The 19,215-nt window shown below is 50.9% G+C and overlaps 7 protein-coding genes and 1 non-coding gene across 8 annotated transcripts; 4 read left to right on the top strand and 4 right to left on the bottom strand.

Annotated features, from left to right (window-relative positions):
- Positions 1–47: 47 nt before the first annotated feature.
- On the bottom strand, positions 48–2,242 carry HO173_006491 (uncharacterized protein; the record flags this gene model as incomplete). The annotated part of the gene is made up of 2 exons (XM_037308401.1): positions 48–2,171; positions 2,225–2,242. 2 exons carry the CDS (start codon positions 2,240–2,242, stop codon positions 48–50), a joined length of 2,142 nt encoding a protein of 713 aa, XP_037164667.1.
- A 1,011-nt stretch (positions 2,243–3,253) lies between these two features.
- On the bottom strand, positions 3,254–6,356 carry HO173_006490 (uncharacterized protein; the record flags this gene model as incomplete). Its single annotated transcript, XM_037308400.1, has 4 exons — positions 3,254–4,259; positions 4,309–4,527; positions 4,584–5,867; positions 5,923–6,356. The coding sequence occupies 4 exons, from the start codon at positions 6,354–6,356 to the stop codon at positions 3,254–3,256; spliced, it is 2,943 nt and encodes a 980-aa protein (XP_037164666.1).
- A 457-nt stretch (positions 6,357–6,813) lies between these two features.
- HO173_006489 (uncharacterized protein) lies at positions 6,814–8,223 on the top strand (the record flags this gene model as incomplete). Its single annotated transcript, XM_037308399.1, has 1 exon — positions 6,814–8,223. The coding sequence occupies one exon, from the start codon at positions 6,814–6,816 to the stop codon at positions 8,221–8,223; it is 1,410 nt and encodes a 469-aa protein (XP_037164665.1).
- A 232-nt stretch (positions 8,224–8,455) lies between these two features.
- Positions 8,456–8,526, top strand: HO173_006488. The gene has a single exon. It is a non-coding gene; the product is annotated as a tRNA-His (tRNA).
- Positions 8,527–10,849: 2,323 nt separating this feature from the next.
- HO173_006487 (uncharacterized protein) lies at positions 10,850–11,553 on the bottom strand (the record flags this gene model as incomplete). The annotated part of the gene is made up of 2 exons (XM_037308398.1): positions 10,850–11,297; positions 11,378–11,553. The coding sequence occupies 2 exons, from the start codon at positions 11,551–11,553 to the stop codon at positions 10,850–10,852; spliced, it is 624 nt and encodes a 207-aa protein (XP_037164664.1).
- Positions 11,554–12,512: 959 nt separating this feature from the next.
- Positions 12,513–14,430, top strand: HO173_006486 (uncharacterized protein; the record flags this gene model as incomplete). The annotated part of the gene is made up of 2 exons (XM_037308397.1): positions 12,513–14,106; positions 14,159–14,430. The coding sequence occupies 2 exons, from the start codon at positions 12,513–12,515 to the stop codon at positions 14,428–14,430; spliced, it is 1,866 nt and encodes a 621-aa protein (XP_037164663.1).
- Positions 14,431–14,944: 514 nt separating this feature from the next.
- On the top strand, positions 14,945–17,224 carry HO173_006485 (uncharacterized protein; the record flags this gene model as incomplete). Its single annotated transcript, XM_037308396.1, has 1 exon — positions 14,945–17,224. The coding sequence occupies one exon, from the start codon at positions 14,945–14,947 to the stop codon at positions 17,222–17,224; it is 2,280 nt and encodes a 759-aa protein (XP_037164662.1).
- Positions 17,225–18,214: 990 nt separating this feature from the next.
- On the bottom strand, positions 18,215–19,168 carry HO173_006484 (uncharacterized protein; the record flags this gene model as incomplete). Its single annotated transcript, XM_037308395.1, has 1 exon — positions 18,215–19,168. One exon carries the CDS (start codon positions 19,166–19,168, stop codon positions 18,215–18,217), a length of 954 nt encoding a protein of 317 aa, XP_037164661.1.
- Positions 19,169–19,215: the final 47 nt, after the last annotated feature.

The raw sequence follows: 19,215 nt of genomic DNA, 5'->3' as shown, positions 1-19,215 counted from the left end.
TCGCCCTGTTTGCCATCTTCAGCTTTGGAGGCGCCCTAGCCCTCCACTCAATCCAAGCGTTCTACTCTGTAACGCGAAGTACCTGGATGACCTGGGAGATCCGGCATTTCGGGATTCGCATCGGAAGTCCTAGCAGCGTCGACTGTGTCGGCAACTTCCACATTCGTGAAGGCTTCCAGTTTCTCGACTTTGGCCCTTATCACTTGGAAGACATCGTTAACTTCAATGACGGCCCTAGCAATCTTCAGCTTGTCGCTAACTTTTTTCATCGCTTGATCAGCAACTTGGATCTTCTTGAGAAATTCAGCGATTAACTTCCGGTCTACCAAATCGGAGTTTGCGTCAGTGGAAAAAGCACCGTCCTTCTCCCAGATAGCAACCTGCATCTGGAAGGTGTCGATCATCTGTCCGAGCACATTCAGATCAATCACTGCGGGTATTTCGTGAGCTCTCGAAGCTTCATTGTTGACAACGGTTCTGGCAAAGTTCACACTCGCGATAGCTTTCAGTTCCCCATAAGCTTTCTTCGTCGCATGAAAAGAGTCCGTCACCCTTTTGACAGCGTTGCTCGTCTCGAGGCCAGAGGATCCGGGAATCTTCTGTGCGGACAGAGCTCCATCCACATTTCTGGCAGCGTTGACGACGGTAGCATTGTCCTCAAACGCTTTGAAAGCGTCGGGCACTTTCTTGTGAACGAAGTCCTCCACGGTCTGGAAATATGACGGCTCGGAAACTCCGTCAATGGGTAAAATACCCTGCCTTTTCCAACCATCAACCTTTTTCGTCAATTTGACAATCGCGTCTTTCATCCTCTCAAGATCAGGCAATCCAGATATTGCGTCAACGGCCATAGCACTCTCGTACTTTCTATTGGCCTTCCTTATCGCCTCAATCCAACGGTACATCTTCTGGACGTCCTCCATCATCGTCTCCCGATCTGCATAGTTCGCCAGATCTGGAAATCCGGGGTTCGCTGTAGGGGACATGGCATATTCGACCTTCCTAGCCGCGTCCTTGATCGCCTCCGGAAGCCAGTCAATGCTACCAACGTCCTTTTCAATATGCGCATATCTCGCATAACCGTCCTCGTCAACCTCTGGGTCTTCCAATTTGAACACGAAGGCGTCACCGAAGATCGGCTCGTGCATGGCCGCGAAAAGGGCATTGTCGTTCCGTGGGGATGTAACTTTCGGATATTCCCCTCTGCACACGAGCAGGAAATAAGGCATAGGCTGGCCGTCCTTCTCCAACCTGACGATTCTCTGCGCCGTCGTGGCGGCATCGTTGAGGAAGCCCCAGTACCGCTCGACATCGGGGAGGTTCTTGAAGAATAAGGTCTGCGGGTGGCGGAAGTAACTGACGGGGATCAGGGATACTTCGACCCGATGCATCGTGCTTCGCTTGGCATTCCTGTTCCAGGGTATGCGGGCGATGTAGACCTTTGGGCTCCCTAGGTACACTGGATTGGCGTTGGCTAGGATGGCCTTCCTGGGTCGAGGCTGCTGGGCAGATGTGACTTGCTGCTGTTGCTCGGACGATGATTTCTGAGGTTGTTTGCCTTTGACGGAGGGATGCTTCGATTGTTCGGGCGAGGCTTGTTGAGGCTGCTTGCTTTTAAAACTGGCTTGTACCGGTTGCTCGACTTGCTTGCCCTTCGGGTCGGCTTGAACAGATTGCTGGGGCCGAGGCTGCTCCGGTTGCTTTCCCTTGGTTTTTGCTTGTACCGGTTGCTCGACTTGCTTGCCCTTCGGGTCGGCTTGAACAGAGTGCTGGGATCGAGGCTGCTCCGGTGGCTTCCCCTTAGTTTTTGCTTGTACCGGTTGCTCGACCTGCTTGCCCTTCGGGTCGGCTTGAACAGGTTGCTGCGGTTGATACCGCTCCGGTTGCTTGCCCTTCGGGTCGGCTTGAACAGATTGCTGGGGCCGAGGCTGCTCCGGTTGCTTTCCCTTGGTACTTAATTGTAGTGGCTGCTCGACCTGCTTGCCCTTAGCGTTCTCTTGCTCTTGCACCAGCTGCTTCGGAGAAGGTTCCCGCGTCCGCTTGCGCGTAGGGAGTGTTTGCACCGGCGGTTCTGGTGGAGGCTGCTGCATCGGCCGCGTGCTCGCAGAGGTGCCTTGCGTCGACCGCTCCGTTTGGGACTGCTGGGACGGCGGCTGCTGGGATTTCTTGCCCTTGGGATTCCAACGTCAAAGATGTCAGGATGGGAAATACATACTTCACTCACCTGCTTAGATGAAGGCATGGTCACACGTTGCGGACCTAACCTGGATGGGACGGAGGCTGTCCCGAAAGCTCATGAGAAGTTGGAAAGGTTGCGAGCTTGAGTGCAGGAAGGAAATACGAAGAAAGAGTGCATGGAAAGAAGAAAGGGAAAAAACAGATACAAATTTAGAACCGCTAACCTCAATACACACCCCTACCCACCCGAGCAAAATCTCAACGAAAACACCCCCGTCCTCCTCCGAACCAAAAACACACCATCGCCAATATCCGCCATTGGCCAAAAACACCACCCCCGCCATCGTTCATCTCTCGGGAAACAGTGTCCACACATTCTCGTCCCTTCTCTTCCCCATCCGCCCGCCGACTAAAACATCAACCGGCGACGTGGCGGCCCCGGAGACCGTGACGTTGTTCTTCTCCGACCGCCCTCCGACTCGCTCGCTCGCTCGAGCCTTTTTCCCTTCTCGTTCGCACGCACCCGGCCAAGGCAAGGCCGGGATAGATAGATAGATAGATAGATAGATAGATAGATAGATAGATAGATAGATAGATAGATAGCACGCTCAAGGATGAATGGCTGGACCTAGGACGGTCAGTTCTACACGAGGCGAATCGTGCATCGATCCAGGAATGCGTGGAGGCGGTTGGTGGTGAGATGTAGTCGAGGTTCCTCGGGTCCGCCTTCGCGCCTGATTCCATCACCGGAGCTCAGCCTGCTACGTGCCGTCTTTTGATGGGATAACAGGGAGGGCGGAAATTGAGAACTTCTCGTCCCTCTTCAACACCCGAATCGGGGCTGAAAAAAGGGAGACTCGTATCGTTTAGGCGAATGGCTCTTAAGCTCAAGACATGCGATAATCTCATGCGTCCGCAGACACGGACGTCACAAGTCATTGGGGAAATGAGCTATTGTACACCCCTATCTATGCTCAACGACATGTGGGTGTGCGTATATGCAAACCATGCCTTTTGGATATCATTAAACGCTGACTGGTGGACTCGTTATTCCGAATTCTCAACCCGACCTTGTTCACTTCACAGCTTGACACCAACACCTGCCACTCCCTTCTCGCTCCACCTGGACCACTACGTCCATGTGCCTGCTCTTTAGATAGGCAATTGCTCTCTCCTTCACATCTTCCAAGTCCGCGCCCTTGCCAGCAATAACGTGAATGACTCCCAGAACTTTCCGATTCTCACCCTCTTCTAGCCAGAATTTGGGTACAGCGTAGCCGACGACACCTCTCAGACTACTCAAACCTGCCAAAGCCTCTCGTAAATCATACTCGGTATCATCCGGAATGGTCAACAGAAGGGTGCGGGCAGAAGACGTAACAAGAGGGATGGCGGAGGCGAAGATGAGGATAGCAATGAGGCAAGAAGCCAGAGGATCAAAGCCCGACCAGCCGTAGAAGTGGATAAGGATGGTGGATATGACTACGGCGACGGAGCCGAGAGTGTCGGCCATGACGTGCAAGAATATCCCGTGCATGTTTTCGTTGCCGTGATGATGGTGCCCATGACCATGGGAACCGTGGCTGTGAGCATGGGAGACCGGATTAAGAGGTTTGGAAGGAGTTGATGGTACAGAGGGGTAGAGCGAGGGACTCGGGGTTGGCCCTGTGTGAAGATGATCATGTAGGTGGTCATGGCCATGAGCGCTGTGAGAAGGGTGTTCGTGTCTTGGAGGGGAGTGATCGTGATGGCAATGATCGTTATGGGTGTGGTCGTGATGTGAATGATCGTGATGAGCATGGTCGGGATGAGATTGATCGTGATGGGCATGGTCATGATGAGAATGATCATGGTGTGGATGGCCGTCTTCATGCTGGTGACCTTCATTGGAATGATCTGAATGGTCATGTCCGCCGTGCGAGTGCCCATGCCCATGATGTGCGTGGCCGAAGGCGGTCATGCCAATAATGTTCACTAGCAGGCCGAGGGTGCTGACAGTCAGTAGCTCTCCAAGATTATGAATTTGGTTGCCCCCAGCCAATCTCTCAAGTGCCTCGTAGACGATCTCGATGCTGATGAGCCTGATGCATGGTTAGCGTTGAGGACTAAACTGTCGGAAAGCTGACCCACATCAAGAAAATGCCATTAGCGAAGCCAGCAAGGGTATCCATCTTGCCATATCCATAAGGGAACCTGGTGCTAGGGGGCCATTTGCTCATCACTGCAGCGCATAGACCCACCACAAGTGCTAAGCAGTCGAAGAACATGTGGATACTATCGCTCAGTAGACCCAAGGATCCGGTCATTATTCCATAAAATGTTTGAACGATCATGAAAACGAAGTTCAGACTACACTAATAGTCAGCAGCGGTACACTCAGAAGGAAGATTCCGGATCTGACTTACCACATAAAGTAGAATATCCGCCGAGAATCTTTTTCAGCAAGGATACTATGGAGCAACGGCCAATGGGGTATATGCCGAAACACAAACTCGGAGAATCTTGACATCTGGGCGTGCTCTGGAATGTTTAGCCTCGTTGGCTGATGGTGATGATGGTGGTCTGCACGTGATGGAACAGAAAACGCCTTAGGGGTATCAAATTTCGTAGCCGCGAAGGAAATGCCAATGAAAAAGCACTGATAAGCTAACGAGCTCCACGCCTCACTGCACAGCATGTTTAAGACGAAGGAGGATAGAAGTGACCCAAGAACAGGGCCAAATTTCTTGTTGCTTCGTAGGCTTCTTGGGTCTACCGTTGTCAAAGCAAGAGCCGTTGCGAATGTAGAAAGCAAGGTCCAGGCTAGCTGGTGTTCGGACGCAGTGCTAGCGCTTGGCCCAAAGAAGACGAAAAATATGGCACTCGATATTCCCAGTACAATACCACTATAGAAAGTTAGGTTGACGTCTTCCGGAGAACATATCATCGGCGACATTGTAAGCACTTTGGAAGACCTGTCTTCCAGTTGTGGGGGTATTTCCCATGGTGTCGCAAGGACTGCTGAAGTTTTTGATTCCGATGCAGGAGCGGTGGAGGTAACCACAGAGACCCTAGGCCTAGAGGACAGAAAACAAGGTGGCAGAACGAAGACAGTTATACCAAGAGTGATGTAGCCCAGGAGAATCTCAACAGCCGCCGAAGAATTGGTGAATCCTGTGAGATCTGATAGGAGCTGTAGGAGAATTGACGCCAGGGTCCACCGTCGTTGCGTCAGCAGCCTACTCCAGCCTTTCGCCCGTGTGAGATCTGTAGTTCCCTCATCAACCGTCATGATATTCGATGCCAGCGCTGTGAGCATGACCAAAGAGACACGAGCGCCTCCAAGCTTTGATGTGGCATAGAATGGCAACCCCACGGTCAGGAACCTTGCGGCAATCCTACGAGCCATATGAATCCACTGAGTCTTTTGCACCTCTTCCATCCCAGTCAGAGATTTCTTCCTCTTATCCAATCCCGTCGCTGACATTATTCCGAGCTTGCCTCTGAAACCAACAAGCACGAGCGTCAAGGATGTGAGAGTGCTTATCTCCAGCAAGACTGGGATCTTTGGGGCCTTGAAACTTGATAGAGGTAGGCCATCGAAAGAACCTCGCGGGGCGACGAGCGATGTGAAGGCTAGGGAGGCAAGGACATATGGTAGAGGCACGAGTATCGAATTGAGAAGCTCGCTGAGGGTCATCCATTTTGACCTACTAAGTGTCAGCCAAGTCCAGGCAAAGGCCATGCATGGCTGGGCAGGTATACCTTGTTGCAACTTCTTCATCTATTTTCGGGAACTGCTGGCTGCTGGGAGGAGGAAAACCATATCCATTTCTTTCTAGGCGCAAGTGTGTTGGGAGCCCTACACTCTTCCGTCTCTCCATGCTCTTAGATCTGGCGATTGTAGGAGTGGAGAAGGAGGTGGGCGTAGGAAGCTGCAAGCTGTTTGGCCGCTGTTGGTTCGATTTGTAGGATTGCTGATTCGAATCGTAGAAGACGTCTATTGACTTGTGTGGTTGATGTTGCATCTGAGGTTTGAGGAAGTTGGAGGAGATAGCTGCGCTGTTGGCGTGAAGTCCTCCGTTGGTCGATGTAGGCTGTAGAGGAAGTCTCTCCGTTGCAGACTTCCTGCCGTGCGAGTGGCCATGTCCATGCCCAGCATGGCTATTACTGGCGGGGAGGGCGTAGGTAGTTGCCATTGCAAAGCACCTTCCTTCGCGATATTCTCATTACTCTCTGGGTATCATTGCTAAATTTTATTGTGAAGAATAGGAAGCCACGGTCGAGGAACAAGCAGATTCTGCTAGGGTCCGAATGATGTCGCTGCTAGTGACATTGATGTTTGCAGGATCACAATGTGTGACCGTTTAGGGGAAGGTTCAATCTCATTTCAGGGGCAACAATGTCGGGAAGCTAGGAAAATTGTCGGCCCGCAAGCATTCACGATGAGTACTTTACCCTGAAGTCTAAATTAGAGCCAAAGGCTATTTGGAGACCCTGGAAAACCCCCCCGCCAAGGCCTACAAATCAGGCAATTAGGCAATCTACTATTCTGGAACAAGACCATGCAATGAACAGGGGCATTCATTTTTAAAATGCAGACGATTTTTGACCTCTGTTTCTGCTTCTGCTACTATTCTTCAGAAACTGCCCCTCATGTTCGACTTGGAAAGCTGGCTTCTAGGGCTGGTGATAATCCTCGCCATTTCTTCCCTCGTCTTATTCAATCTGCCAACCCAATACGGTGGAATCATAGGCAAGGATCGTAGTGCCAACAGGATCCAGATCCTAGTCCTGGGCGACATTGGCAGAAGTCCTCGAATGCAGTATCATGCATTGAGCATAGCCAAACATGGGGCACAGGTGGACCTCATTGGATATCGGGAGTCTGACCTACATCCTGATATACTTGCAAATTCCAATGCAATCAGAGTACATGCCCTTCATCCTGCTCCCGCTTGTCTCCAGACGAAAGACAGGCGACTCTTCCTGGTATATGGGCCGTTGAAAGTACTCTTTCAAATCTGGACATTATGGCTTGCTCTCGGATACAGGGCCAAACCCTCCAGATGGATGCTTGTTCAAAATCCTCCCTCGATACCCACTCTTATCGTCGCGTATGTCGTCTGCTTCCTTCGCCATACACGACTCGTAATCGATTGGCACAACTTCGGGTACTCCATCCTTGCCCTAAGACTTGGGAGCACGCATCCACTTGTCCAGATATCACGCCTGTACGAACAGCTGTTCGCTCGCTCTGCCGAAGCCCACTTCTGCGTGACTAATGCTATGGCACGAGTCCTAGAACGAGATTATGGCATCACAACGAAGATCTTACCTCTCCACGACCGTCCAGCATCCCACCTACAAGTCCTTACCGAAGCGCAGCGCTCGAGCTTCCTCGCCACCTTGCCGAATCTTCTCAGTCCAGGTGATGACCAAAGGCTACAAGACTACCAGCGCCTCGTCTCCGAAATCAAAATGAGCAAATCGCGCCTCATAGTCAGCTCAACATCCTGGACGCCTGACGAAGACTTTTCCGTCCTTCTCGAGGCACTCACCAATTACTCTGATTTGGCAATAACCACACATCCTCATCTCCCAGAGGTATTGGTCGTAGTAACGGGCAACGGCCCGCAAAAAGATGCCTTCCTAACCCGCATACAGAGCTTGAAAGCGGAAGAGAAACTCGAGATGGTGACCATCGAAACTGCTTTTCTTAGCACTTCCGATTATGCTGAGCTACTTGGATCAGCTGACCTGGGCGTGAGTTTGCACACGAGTAGCAGCGGTGTGGATTTACCGATGAAGGTGGTAGATATGTTTGGGACTGGGTTGCCAGTTGTGGGGTGGGGGGATTTCGAGGCGTGGCCAGAGCTCCTGCATGAAGGGGTGAATGGGAAGAGCTTCAGTGATGCAGAAGGCTTGCAGGAAGTGTTGATGGAACTGTTTGGTGGGGACGAGGAGTTGTTGAGGCGATTGAAAAAGGGCGCTGTTGAGGAGGGGAAATTGAGATGGGATGAGGAGTGGGACCGAGTTGCTGGGACACTCTTCTTCCCCACTTGACCAATTAATAAAGGCCCTCGACCTTCACTGCTGAGTCGAAACAGCGGTCGAGATGAATTCGCAGATTGTCTGTGATCCTCTTGGTGACTCATTTCCTTTCCCGCATGCGCCAAGCCTTCAGTTATGACTCAACATTCACGATATGGATCAGTCTAAGCGCCATATTATCATTCAAACGAGCTCGCATAGTCTAACGGTTAGGACGGTGTGAGTATCCACAAATTCAAGACAAGCTGGCGTATTTTAATGGCAGAATACTCCCTTGTGGCGGGATTGATCTCGGTTCGATTCCGAGCGCCAGCATTCTCCCCCTTTTTTTTTCATATTCCAAAACGAAGAGCTCTCGAGAATACAGATCTACTGGAGGCATAAACGAGAGGAGTAGGTTATAGAGAGCGATATATACATAAGCTACATCGAGTCATTCAAAGTCTACCCTTAGAACGTATGAAACGAAAACAGTACGCACATGCTCCCCTATCAAGTGAACACATCTCATACTGATCCCCACCCCTCCCAAACACACCTCCAACCCCCCTAACCCAATCCCCCATCCTCCGCCCCCTATACCTCAACCTGTGCGACAAAGTCTCATCATCCCCCCCACCACCAAGCACATCTTCAACTTCCAGAGGACCCGATTCGTCTGAATAGACGAGACGTAGTCGGGCCATCGGTGCATCGCTGACGAAGAGTTGAGATGTCAGCACTTCTTTTCGAGGCTGCTATCCTTGCAAAGTACTTCAGGCCTTACGGTGTCCACAGGGGATGCCGCTTGGGTCGACTACGGTTACACGGAGACAGAAATGGTCGTGCTTACAGGAAAGCTGTGGACTTTTCAAGAAGAAGCAGCATGTTTAAGCCATAAGCCTATGGCAAGATGGAAGATGTGGAGGAATACGGTCATTCATAGAAGCTTCCAGGAAAGGCAGAGTAGCGTTGATCGGTGGAGTAACACCATTGTAGCTCCTAATGTTCGCCACTCGTCCCGGTGCGGCCAGACCGTATTGTCCTTTTGTATCTTTTAAGGTAGAGTTGTGTGACCCCTCTATAACCCTTTGTAGGCGGTGCTGCTTGAAGATTTATATTCTTTCGGATTAAGATGGTATATGTTGATCTCAGTCCCGTGGGCAGAGCGGTCGTTGCTAAGAAAATGACCCTTTAAAGTCAAGCGGTATGGGGAAGGACGACAGAGTCTCGCAGGGTTATCGTAGTTTTGTATATATGCATGGCCGAAGCGAGCATCAGACAGTAGAAAAACCTTTGGTGCAATGTCGCTCAGGTATAGATTCGTTATGCTTCAGAGGAAGCCAAGATCTGGAGCTGGGGGATCTTGCATTTGTGCAAGCAGATTTCGAACCTCCAGAGGTACTCAAGGAGGACGGTTATGACTCACTTGCCTCTTCAGCCCGAATCTCCATACGACGATAAGCTGTGGAGAAATGGAGACAATTGCAGCAACGAGGCGTAATAGGACAACAATCACAGCCAGGAAATCTGTCTCGTCAAGATGTTTCTTCCCACCATAAATGTGTTCTGCAGGCTTTGCAGGACCAAGGTCAGAATCACAGGGTCGTTCAGTCATCGCGGTAACACAAAAGATAGGGCTCTATAAGTAGGTATTAATACCCTATAAGAGCCCCCCCTGCGGATTTGGGACACATCAGCTGAGCGGCTCATGGAATCATCACACATTAATGATCCTTCAACGGAGCTAGTCGCGGTTTCGTCTTCGTGGCGCTGAATTATCGCACTCAACGGCGTCCAAGTCAGGTGTACCTTCATCTCATCGATTGCTCAAGCAGAGGTCAAGGCGGAAAGCCGTTGACATTACAGCACTTTGGTGAGAAATTGCTCGAAGCTGCAAACGAGTTCGTGGGGTGAGCTGTATTCGCCCTAGATTGTAGTGGTGATGTTGGTGCTGAGCAGGGGTCACTTGGGCCACGCTATCCAGTCGCGATGAGAATATTGGGATAACCGCTCGGAACACCGCCACATGGCAACGGAGCGCCGTTGCAAATTTGCCAAACCTTTTTAGTTCAAGGCTGAGATCTTGTGGCGCAGAGCTTTGCATCAACGACTTGAACAGATCATTAAATTAATTATGCAAATGCAGCCGCTAGCCAGTACCTGCGTACCGTGACTCTGCCATTGTCGTCTGAAGGACGGGCGAAAGATCTGTCGGAAAGAGCCATGCGGCAAGCTTCTGTCTTGCTAAGAATTTTCCTTAAAAGCGGAACCGCATCTGTTAAGCGGCCTCTAACTTATCTGGGCCTGGCTATTCGGAGTTGGCCACGGGCTACAGGCATGAATTTGGCGCTGAACAAGGGCGGTTTCGTGGATGCTATATACCCAGCCGACGTGGTAGCTCTCTATACGTACTGGAGCGATTCATGGTTTTATGCTTAGCTCACCAAAGAGCATGGCAGGGTGCTGAGCGATGCCCGGCATTCATAGCTCCAACGAATCATGGCATACCACGTGTTGCTGGCTGATCCAGATACTTCTTACTACCATTAATTTTGGCGTCTTCACCTAGGCATTCACAGCTGGCCTGCAACCAATGTGATTGTTCGTCACTTTGACCAAGCCGTAGGGCGAGACTACTCGAGTCACAGCCCCCTTCCTAGCCATTGATACTTCCGTGCCCAACCTGATGGTCCCCATCCCAGACCGTAAAACTCCCAGTCCCAAACGTATTGTCATTGCTCGACATCCAACCAATCAACGCCTGTATCGTCGAATGCAGTACCCCATACGTGGTCTGGTAGTCATTTTCACTCCAAACGGTCATGCTGACCCCATTGCGGCCTAAGGGCCCATACCACCCTTCATTTGGTATCAGGCCGGTATTGCCGTTGTTGATGATCGTTTGGACGGCGTTGAGGCAGGCGCTGAGGAAGGATGAGACCGCAGCGTTAGCGGCGTTAAAGGATATGACGACGACAAAGGTATTGGTCTGAGCTTGACAATAGGTTGTACCGTCGTCATTCTTGCGTGTCTGGAGAATGTGAGGAGATTTATTGAGAGGTTCAAATTGTTTTCGACGCTTCATACGGGTTTGGGAGGCTCCCCTGATTGACGGAAGGTTAGCCTTTCAATGCATTTGAGGGAAGGATTGAATTGGCAATGATGGGAGGGTGGGTTGACTCACGACCCAGCGCGGACTCCTGGCAGATTGTCGCAAAAGAGGTGATGACCAAGATTGGGGCAGGCGATCCCCCATGAGTCCCATGAATTGACGCACCCACTGATGTCGCTGTTGTCTGGGATCGGAGAGGCCAGGACTAGAGCTGTCAGAGATGCAACTGTAGCCAATCTCGTAATCATGGCAGCGCACATATCGTAGATATCTCTGTGGTAAGTACAGAGGGTTTCTGCTTCCGATAATAGTACGTCTTTTGACCTAAACCTGAAGGTCCATTCTTGGGGGCACAGCGCGCCCATATCGCTTTCGAGAACCCCTTCACATCGCCAACGGCACGGAGCGCCCGAATCAGCAGGTCTCAGGCGCAAACATGGATAGCTAGAATCATGTATCTCTCACTCTAATGGCGCGAGAAGTACTGCAAGACGCAGGGCAAGACTAGTAGCAATTGCTAGACGAATCTTAGATGCTAGCGCAGATTGTTCATGCATCTGCCACAGGCTAGACATTGAGTTCCCTTGCGGCACGCATGACAGGACGGCACGGGTAAATGCATAGTCACCATTTGGTGTTAGAAGAACTCATTGAAGAAGCTCAGGGACTGGCGCGGTTACTTGGCAATATTCGCGCCGTAAGCGACGTGGCGGAGCTAGCTTTGAATGAGACACGGAAATCCCGAAAAAGCTCCAGTGCTTGCAGCGGCGCTTCAATGACAACCGGAACTGGAATCTCGCTGTCCATTGGTTACTTTGATCAAGCGAGGTGAGCTGCAACAAAACTTCTGAGTGATCGTCAAAGCTTGAGGAGGTGCTATGTGCACGCTCTGTAATCTCAAGGAAAGAAGGTTTTGACGAATTGACGACTTGGTAACCGGATAGCCTGCCAAATATGTTCGTAGAGGCCGAAGAATTCGTGGGATTCACATCATCTTGAGTTCCAGCAAGCTGGAAAACTTGAATCATTCTATGACACGGGTCCAGGGAGGACTCAACACTTGAGGGTACAGCGCCCATCAAACAGCGGCCTACGAGGGTCATAGCTCGTAAAGGGAGCCAAAACTGTTCTCCAACTATGCAGTTCCTTTACTTAAAGTCAAAGCTCACATGCCTCTGAAACCTAGTACTCTAGAGAATTTACCACCATGCTTCCCCTAGCCCACATCCCCGTGCGGCCTTCATCGCAAGACTGCCTAGCCTGGTCTCCAGATGGTGAGCTCGCAGTTGCCGCCGGCGAGGAAGTTTACCTTCTCATTCCCCAAAATGGGAGTTCCGAACCTTGGACACATTTGCGCATCACTGTCAGCAACTTCACCAGTAAAGAATGGCCTTGGCAAGAGCAGGCCAGCTTCAAAGATATGTCCATTGGCGAGGAGCAAGCCAGAGCCACCGTCACCGCTCTCGCATGGTCGCCTCCCGGTCTAGCAAAACACAGACGCTCCGTCCTTGCAGTCCTGACTTCGAACTTGATCTTATCCTTCTGGGCCTCTGACTCCAATCCTACTGATCTAGACAGCTGGAAGAGGGTTTCGGTCATCAATAAAGCTCTTTTCTCGGGGAATCGTCTCCAGCAAAGGATCCGCAGCATGGCATGGGCTCCGACGAATCCTCAGCACGTTGACCGCCGGACACCTCTTTCACAGAACAAGTGGGGAATACCTCTTATTGCTATCGCAGACGACAGCAACGGCCTCTACATCCTCATGGTCTCAAGCCCTTTCACAGGACAGTCCCACGCATGGACCGTTGAAGTACTCCACCGCCACAATACTCCAATGTCCAATTCATCGAATGAGCGGCCATCTCTGTTCAGCTTTGCCATGAACACGAATCACTTCATTGACCGCATTGAATTTGGCACGTGGGATGGCGATATCCCTGTCGTGTACCGCACTTCTGGGATCCTTCACCATGCAAGCGTATCTGTCTACCAGGACCCTCATTCTCGCGTACGACCTGATGACGTTACGGACCATGAATCTCTCACTGTGAGCCTAAGCGAAGCTCGTACCGGAGGTGCCAAAACGTTCTCGCAAGCTATAGTCACACCTCTCATCAAAGCTCGAATGGCAACAGAAAAGGAGAAATTTGGGCTAGACAATAATATCGGTAGCCATGTAATGGTGAGGACATGGGGTTTGGCTTCATTCAATAATCTGGTTGCGGCTTGCATTACTCTTCATCCAGCAAAGATGGTCGAGTATACCGCGCCGTTCGAAGGAACTTCTACAATTCTATTCGACGCCGGCAACGATAACGGCAACGCAAAGAGCGTGTTTGCTTGGCAAAGCCTTACCGCAGTAGACGTAGTAAAGACGCAACAATCCGTCCTGGACACAAATTTTGACCAAATTCTGCAGAGACCTCTAGCTTTGAATAACATCGATCTCAGAATTGTGTACACTGCACTTTGTGGTAGTTTGCTATTAAGCGACGACAAACGACTTCAGCGACTTCAAGCCGCAGTGGATGTCTTGGATCTAATTGAATCCCGTGCGACCATCGTTCTACTGGCAGAACGCCGCGCTCTCTTGGCCATGGAGAATGCACATCAGCTCCCTGACCAGGAGCTCAAAAATATTATCAGGCAGATGACCAAAGAGAGAGGAGAAGCCGAGTCAAGCTCACGCGCTCCAGAGAAAGCCCTCCTTGATCTCTGCCCCTTCTGTCCAGATGGCCAACGGACCATACCCTTCGATAGCTTCACAAAGGCATATTGCCTACAAAAACATCATTTTGGTAGGCTTGTTCCCCTCCTCTTTTACTTAAATATACCTTACAAGACATGCAGCAAGGTGCGCTCTTACACTTCTACCGCTGCTTGAGCCAGAAATTACCAAGCGTTGTATCAACTGCAAACGTGAATTCTTCGATGAACGGTCTCATCCTGAAATACATATGGAATCATCCCAACGGCTGAGTCATATCAACCTTAGCGACAGCAATGCCGGATACATCGGCGCTGCGCAAGAAAATAGTGGAAATGTCAAGCAGTCTCTCGCCTCTGTGCTTTTTGACAAGTTCGATACTTGCCCTTACTGCGGTGGCAAATTCTGCGGTTGAGTAGTGATTGTAGGGATCTCAAATCCCATTTCAAATGCAGCGCAGCCGACATGCCGTCATGACGGCTTTCTCATATAGGAAATGGTCAAATGCAACCTCCAGAACTTTTAGTGTGGGACATTTCAGGGGTAGCCTTCCGATCAGCATTCCACGCTTAGGTGTTTGTTTGTCTCACTTTTGTTTGTTCCAATTTTGACTTACCCAAAGCGTCAAACTCATTTCCACCAGAGCAACGCAGTACCTGACTTTCACGGCGCTGCTGTCTTTGTTCATCGAGTAATCTCTTCATGCCATTATAACTACTCCATTGAAGCTTGCGCCCACAAGTCTGCGACGCTGACGACATGGCCGGACTCGGCTACGTGCAGACGCATCCGGGGTACATACAAGGAACAGCCAAGGATCCGAAGATTGCTTTGTCCGCTGTCATGACCAACCTCAAATCTTGTAATGCATCCTCACTTTGCTGGTCAACCTCTGTGCGCTCTTCAGAGCACCGGTTACTCCAACTGCAATGGCAATGGAGCCGGGAGAGGACAACACCCCTGGCGAACACTACCGGCCCCTTGCCTCCCCGAAAGCTCCCATCACAGACGATCAGAACCGACCGGTTTCGATTCTCTCGTTGTCTGCCCATTCTGCTAAAGTGGTCGCCGCTCCGCCCAGCCCAACAAGAAGCGTCAATACCGAGATTTACGAGGACAATGCCAATCGTACCATCGATCGCTTTGACGAACCATCCTCGGAAGAAGAAGAAAATCATCAAAAGCTTGATCGCTTCGGAACAAAATCTCTTCGTTCCAAGCGTTCCAAAAAGGAACGGTCTGCGCAAAGCCCAAGCGATGGATTCCGCCAATCCTCTGGTTTGAGCATCAGTCAGCCCATCGCCGTAGCCTCAAGCACCGGTTTTGCAATTTCGACGCCAGAGTTAGGATCAACAATGGGCGTACGACCGCATCACAACCCGTATCCAAGTGACGTCAGCATCCAAAGCAGCGGCGAAAGCCACCGCTTCTCAACACTAGAAGTTGACGACAGTGTCTCCCGAAGGGGTACGTGGATTGGGATGAGAAACGTTGGACAGGCTATATCCACGGATTTGCCAAGTCCAGCTGAACAAACTACTGAAAGCGACCGCCACCCAAGCATCTCGCCACTTCCGAGTAGAGAATCAACCATCCGGCGCTCCTTTGGTCGGAGCCTGCTAACAAGACCGCCTGTTCGGAGCACAAATCCTACATCTGAGGAGTCGAATTCTCCCCGAGAGGTCGGTGGATTTCGCCTACCTTTTTTACATGGCATGCCGAAATCCCTGAGGCCAAGCGGGTATGATAAAAGCTCCCTAACCCCTAGCGAGGAGAAAGAGGTCAAGGACGCAGTACAGCCGCCGGGATCCTTCTTCTACGATGGATCGAGCGATGGTGAGCCTGACGAAGAAGATTCGCATATCGACGATGCTCAGCAAGCAATTGTTGGGACACCAGTGATGGTCAAGCACGGCTCGAGAAAAAAGGTCGGATTGAAAGAGATGCTACATACTGCGCCGCTCGCACGGAATAATCCAGGGCCGTCGAGAGGGAAGGCGATGATAATGATTGGGGAGAGTTTGGAACTCGATAGGAAGCCAATATCGAGAGATGGTGCTTTCCCAATTAGGACACCGAGCAAGAGGGAAGGGGTCATAGGAATGCCACAACAGGAGCAAGAAGACATAACGAGTCAACACCAGGAAGATCAAGCGGGATTGGGCATTTTCCGCACCATGAACCCTTTTGCACATGACGTGCTTAGATCGAATCCCGTCAGCCCAAAACATGATCCGGCTGCGGCGTCACCGCAGCCAAAGAAAAGTGTCTCTTTCCCACCGCTGCCTCTACAATTAGACATCAGGCCTGAACACAGGTTTTTGAGGCAAGACGTCGTCAGCACACCATATCCTCCAGGTTTCAAGGGAGGAGGAGCGTCACTATACAATGCTTCTGAGCATGGTACGATGCCGACAGCTGACGAAGCGCCGAAATCACTTCTTACACTGGTCCTGTACAGCCACGGCGATTCCATCTCAAAAGTCAAGAAGATTGTCATCCCAACAACTCCAGAAATAGCACTAGTTGACAACGGCGATGAGAAAAAGCCGCCCATCAAAGCCACAATGCGCCGGGACTTTGACGACGAGAAGTTGTTCAAGCTCATCCGCTCGGAGTATAATAGCATGCGAGGCTCTCTCCGCCGACTGGCCAGTGCGAGGACAGTGCGGAGCATGAACCTTCTGGCGTACTGCTCCACGTCCGAACTCGTGTCCAAACAAGGGAAGCCAATGCATTTTCGACATCAAGACAGTGACGAGCATCTAGCCGAAGCGCGCATGCTGGAAATATTCAAGAAGCCCAAGTTGGGCAAGCGACATCACGAGTGGGCCGAATGGGTAACTACCCTCCCCGAAAACTCCAACATCGAGCCCGTGAACAACGAGCGCATCGCACTAGAGCTTGTGGAAGGCTGGTCGTCGCGCAAATTCCTCGCCGCTGTCGTTGCTGTGCTCGTCTGTAGCTTGACGATTACTCTACTCTGGACCTTTCTGGGAGCTGGAGGAGACACTCTGGGGTTTGAGAGTTCGAATGTCACCCTTCCAGGAGGGTTAATGGGGAATAATGCGGCAACTGTTCAGAGTCCGGTTGGATACAAGGGAGCCGGGGGCAGGGTGGAGACTGGTGTTGCGTTGGGAATACTGGTGTTGATGTTTGGCTGGACCAGCATCGGGGCGTGGATTCTGTTGAATTGGCTTGTGATGTGATGGTCAGCTTGGCTTCTATTGTGGTCGCTTTCTTCATCATGCTTTATCTTAGTCCGACATTACCGCTATCATGTGATAAGAAAGAGGCCAAATCCCACGATCAACACCATTTATGAGGGTACCAGACCGTGCGAGCGGTTCTTGTGTGGGGAATAACCCCGTATATCTAAGTTTATTCAAGCTTCAAGGAGCAGATCATCGACGCTATTCTACGGCCGAGTCGAGCAAGAGACTTACGTGCGTAGACGTTTCCGGGAAATCCCCACCGATGCCACCGAAAGGGCTGTCTTTAGCTACTGTGCAGGCGAAATTAGCTCGCGAATTCGCTTTCCCGGCTGATACTTTGAGAAAGCAGCTTGCCTCAAAGCAAAGCACGTCGTATGATGAGTTGCTGGTTAGCAGGCCAGGAGCTTGGGGTTCTGAGGAGGAGGGAGGAACAAGATTCACAAGTAAACAGCGATCACTGCGTTCTTGATCAATCTTGATCCGAGTGAAAAACTCAAGATTTTGTAAGAGGTGAGACCCAGAAAATAGATCGACGGACTGAGGGGAGCCGTCACGTAACTTCTGCAGCATGGTTGGACGCGTCTCTTATAAGACAAAGTATCTCAATAACCTCAAAACTGGCCAAGGATTCATGTTGGGGATGACCATTTCAGCGGTCATATGCACTGAGACAAAGAATTCTTGTACCTGAGCTCTACTGCATCACACCTTGGTTTTCTGTCACTACTGGCCTCCAGTATTCTTTATCGGAAAGTTTTTCACCGGCTCCCTCATGGAATGATATTAGCGGATTGACGGAGTGTGCTGACCATCGAACCCCTGAAGCCTCTTAGCTGATATTTCGACGAGAGACTTAAGAGAAAAGCTTGCGAGTTTATGCAAGCGCTTTCTAGAGCCCTGTAATTACCAGTATGAACTTTGTTCGAGACGAGCTACAGAGTGACAGCGTCTTGGACGTGGCGAGGAAAGTTGGTCAAACCGGCATCAAGACCACAACTCAAAGCGCAGCGTCTGGAGCCAGCGGGCTTCGGAATAATAAGGACTCAACATGTCGCGCAAGAATAATCCCCAATCATCGTCCCATCTTCCAACGGCATAGAGAGCGGTCCCATATTCCCAGTAACTTGGATACCAGCCTGCCTTCTCCCAGTCGATAATAGTCACCTTGAATTCTTCTTCAACAGGGCGCTTCGCAGTCCAAAGGCCATCTCTTGGTGGAGCATCCCGAATTCCGTTGGGTTGGTGCTGACAGTCATTCCACAAGCCGACTTTTGGAGGGACAACTTGAACAATGATATTTTTGCGCTGAAAGTCGGCGTGTGTGAGTGTTGGCGCGTGTCCACAAAGTACATGAGGCAGAGCCTGGCGGTAGAAATCGGCAACATAATTTGTTCGGCCATAAACCTCAAATGTGTACTTTTGCGCCATAGCTTCATTAACGGCATCTTCGTTTTCGAATGGCCCATTTATAGAGGATTTTTTTTGGCTGGTCCAGAAGATATCATCAAGCAATGGACGCTTGCCAAGGCTTCCAAAGTAGCCCGGAGATGGAAGCTGCCGTAACTCATCAAAGCATAATTTGAGCTTCGTAGCAATAGCCTTCTTCTGTGATTCGGTAAGAGAAGGCCATTTGTAAGCTAGCGTGTGACCCTCGATGTTCTCCATGACGATATAGTTCTTCTTTGTGTCTGTTTCCGTGTAGAGAGCGTAGACCTTGGGAATTGGTATAGTGGTAGTGCTACGGACAAAGAGCATGTTCTCTCCTTCGAGGATGGTAACACCAAGGCCATATTTTACCACGAAATGCGTGCCAACTCTGACAACTCGCCGGCCTCCAGTAACGGCGATCACATCCTTTGATGCTTCGATTTCTGCATTCGTGGGCAGGGCGCTTGGGACATCGGCTGCTATGAATGGCAGCGCAATGGATAGTTCCATGGAACTCAACAAGCTCTGAGCATGAACACACTCTGAATGCGGCCGGA

Source organism: Letharia columbiana (genome assembly GCF_014066305.1).
Source record: "Letharia columbiana isolate WasteWater2 chromosome Unknown Sc0000019_s0, whole genome shotgun sequence".
Classification (NCBI taxonomy): Eukaryota; Fungi; Ascomycota; class Lecanoromycetes; order Lecanorales; family Parmeliaceae; genus Letharia; species Letharia columbiana.
This window is presented reverse-complemented; position numbering and strand designations above follow the sequence as displayed.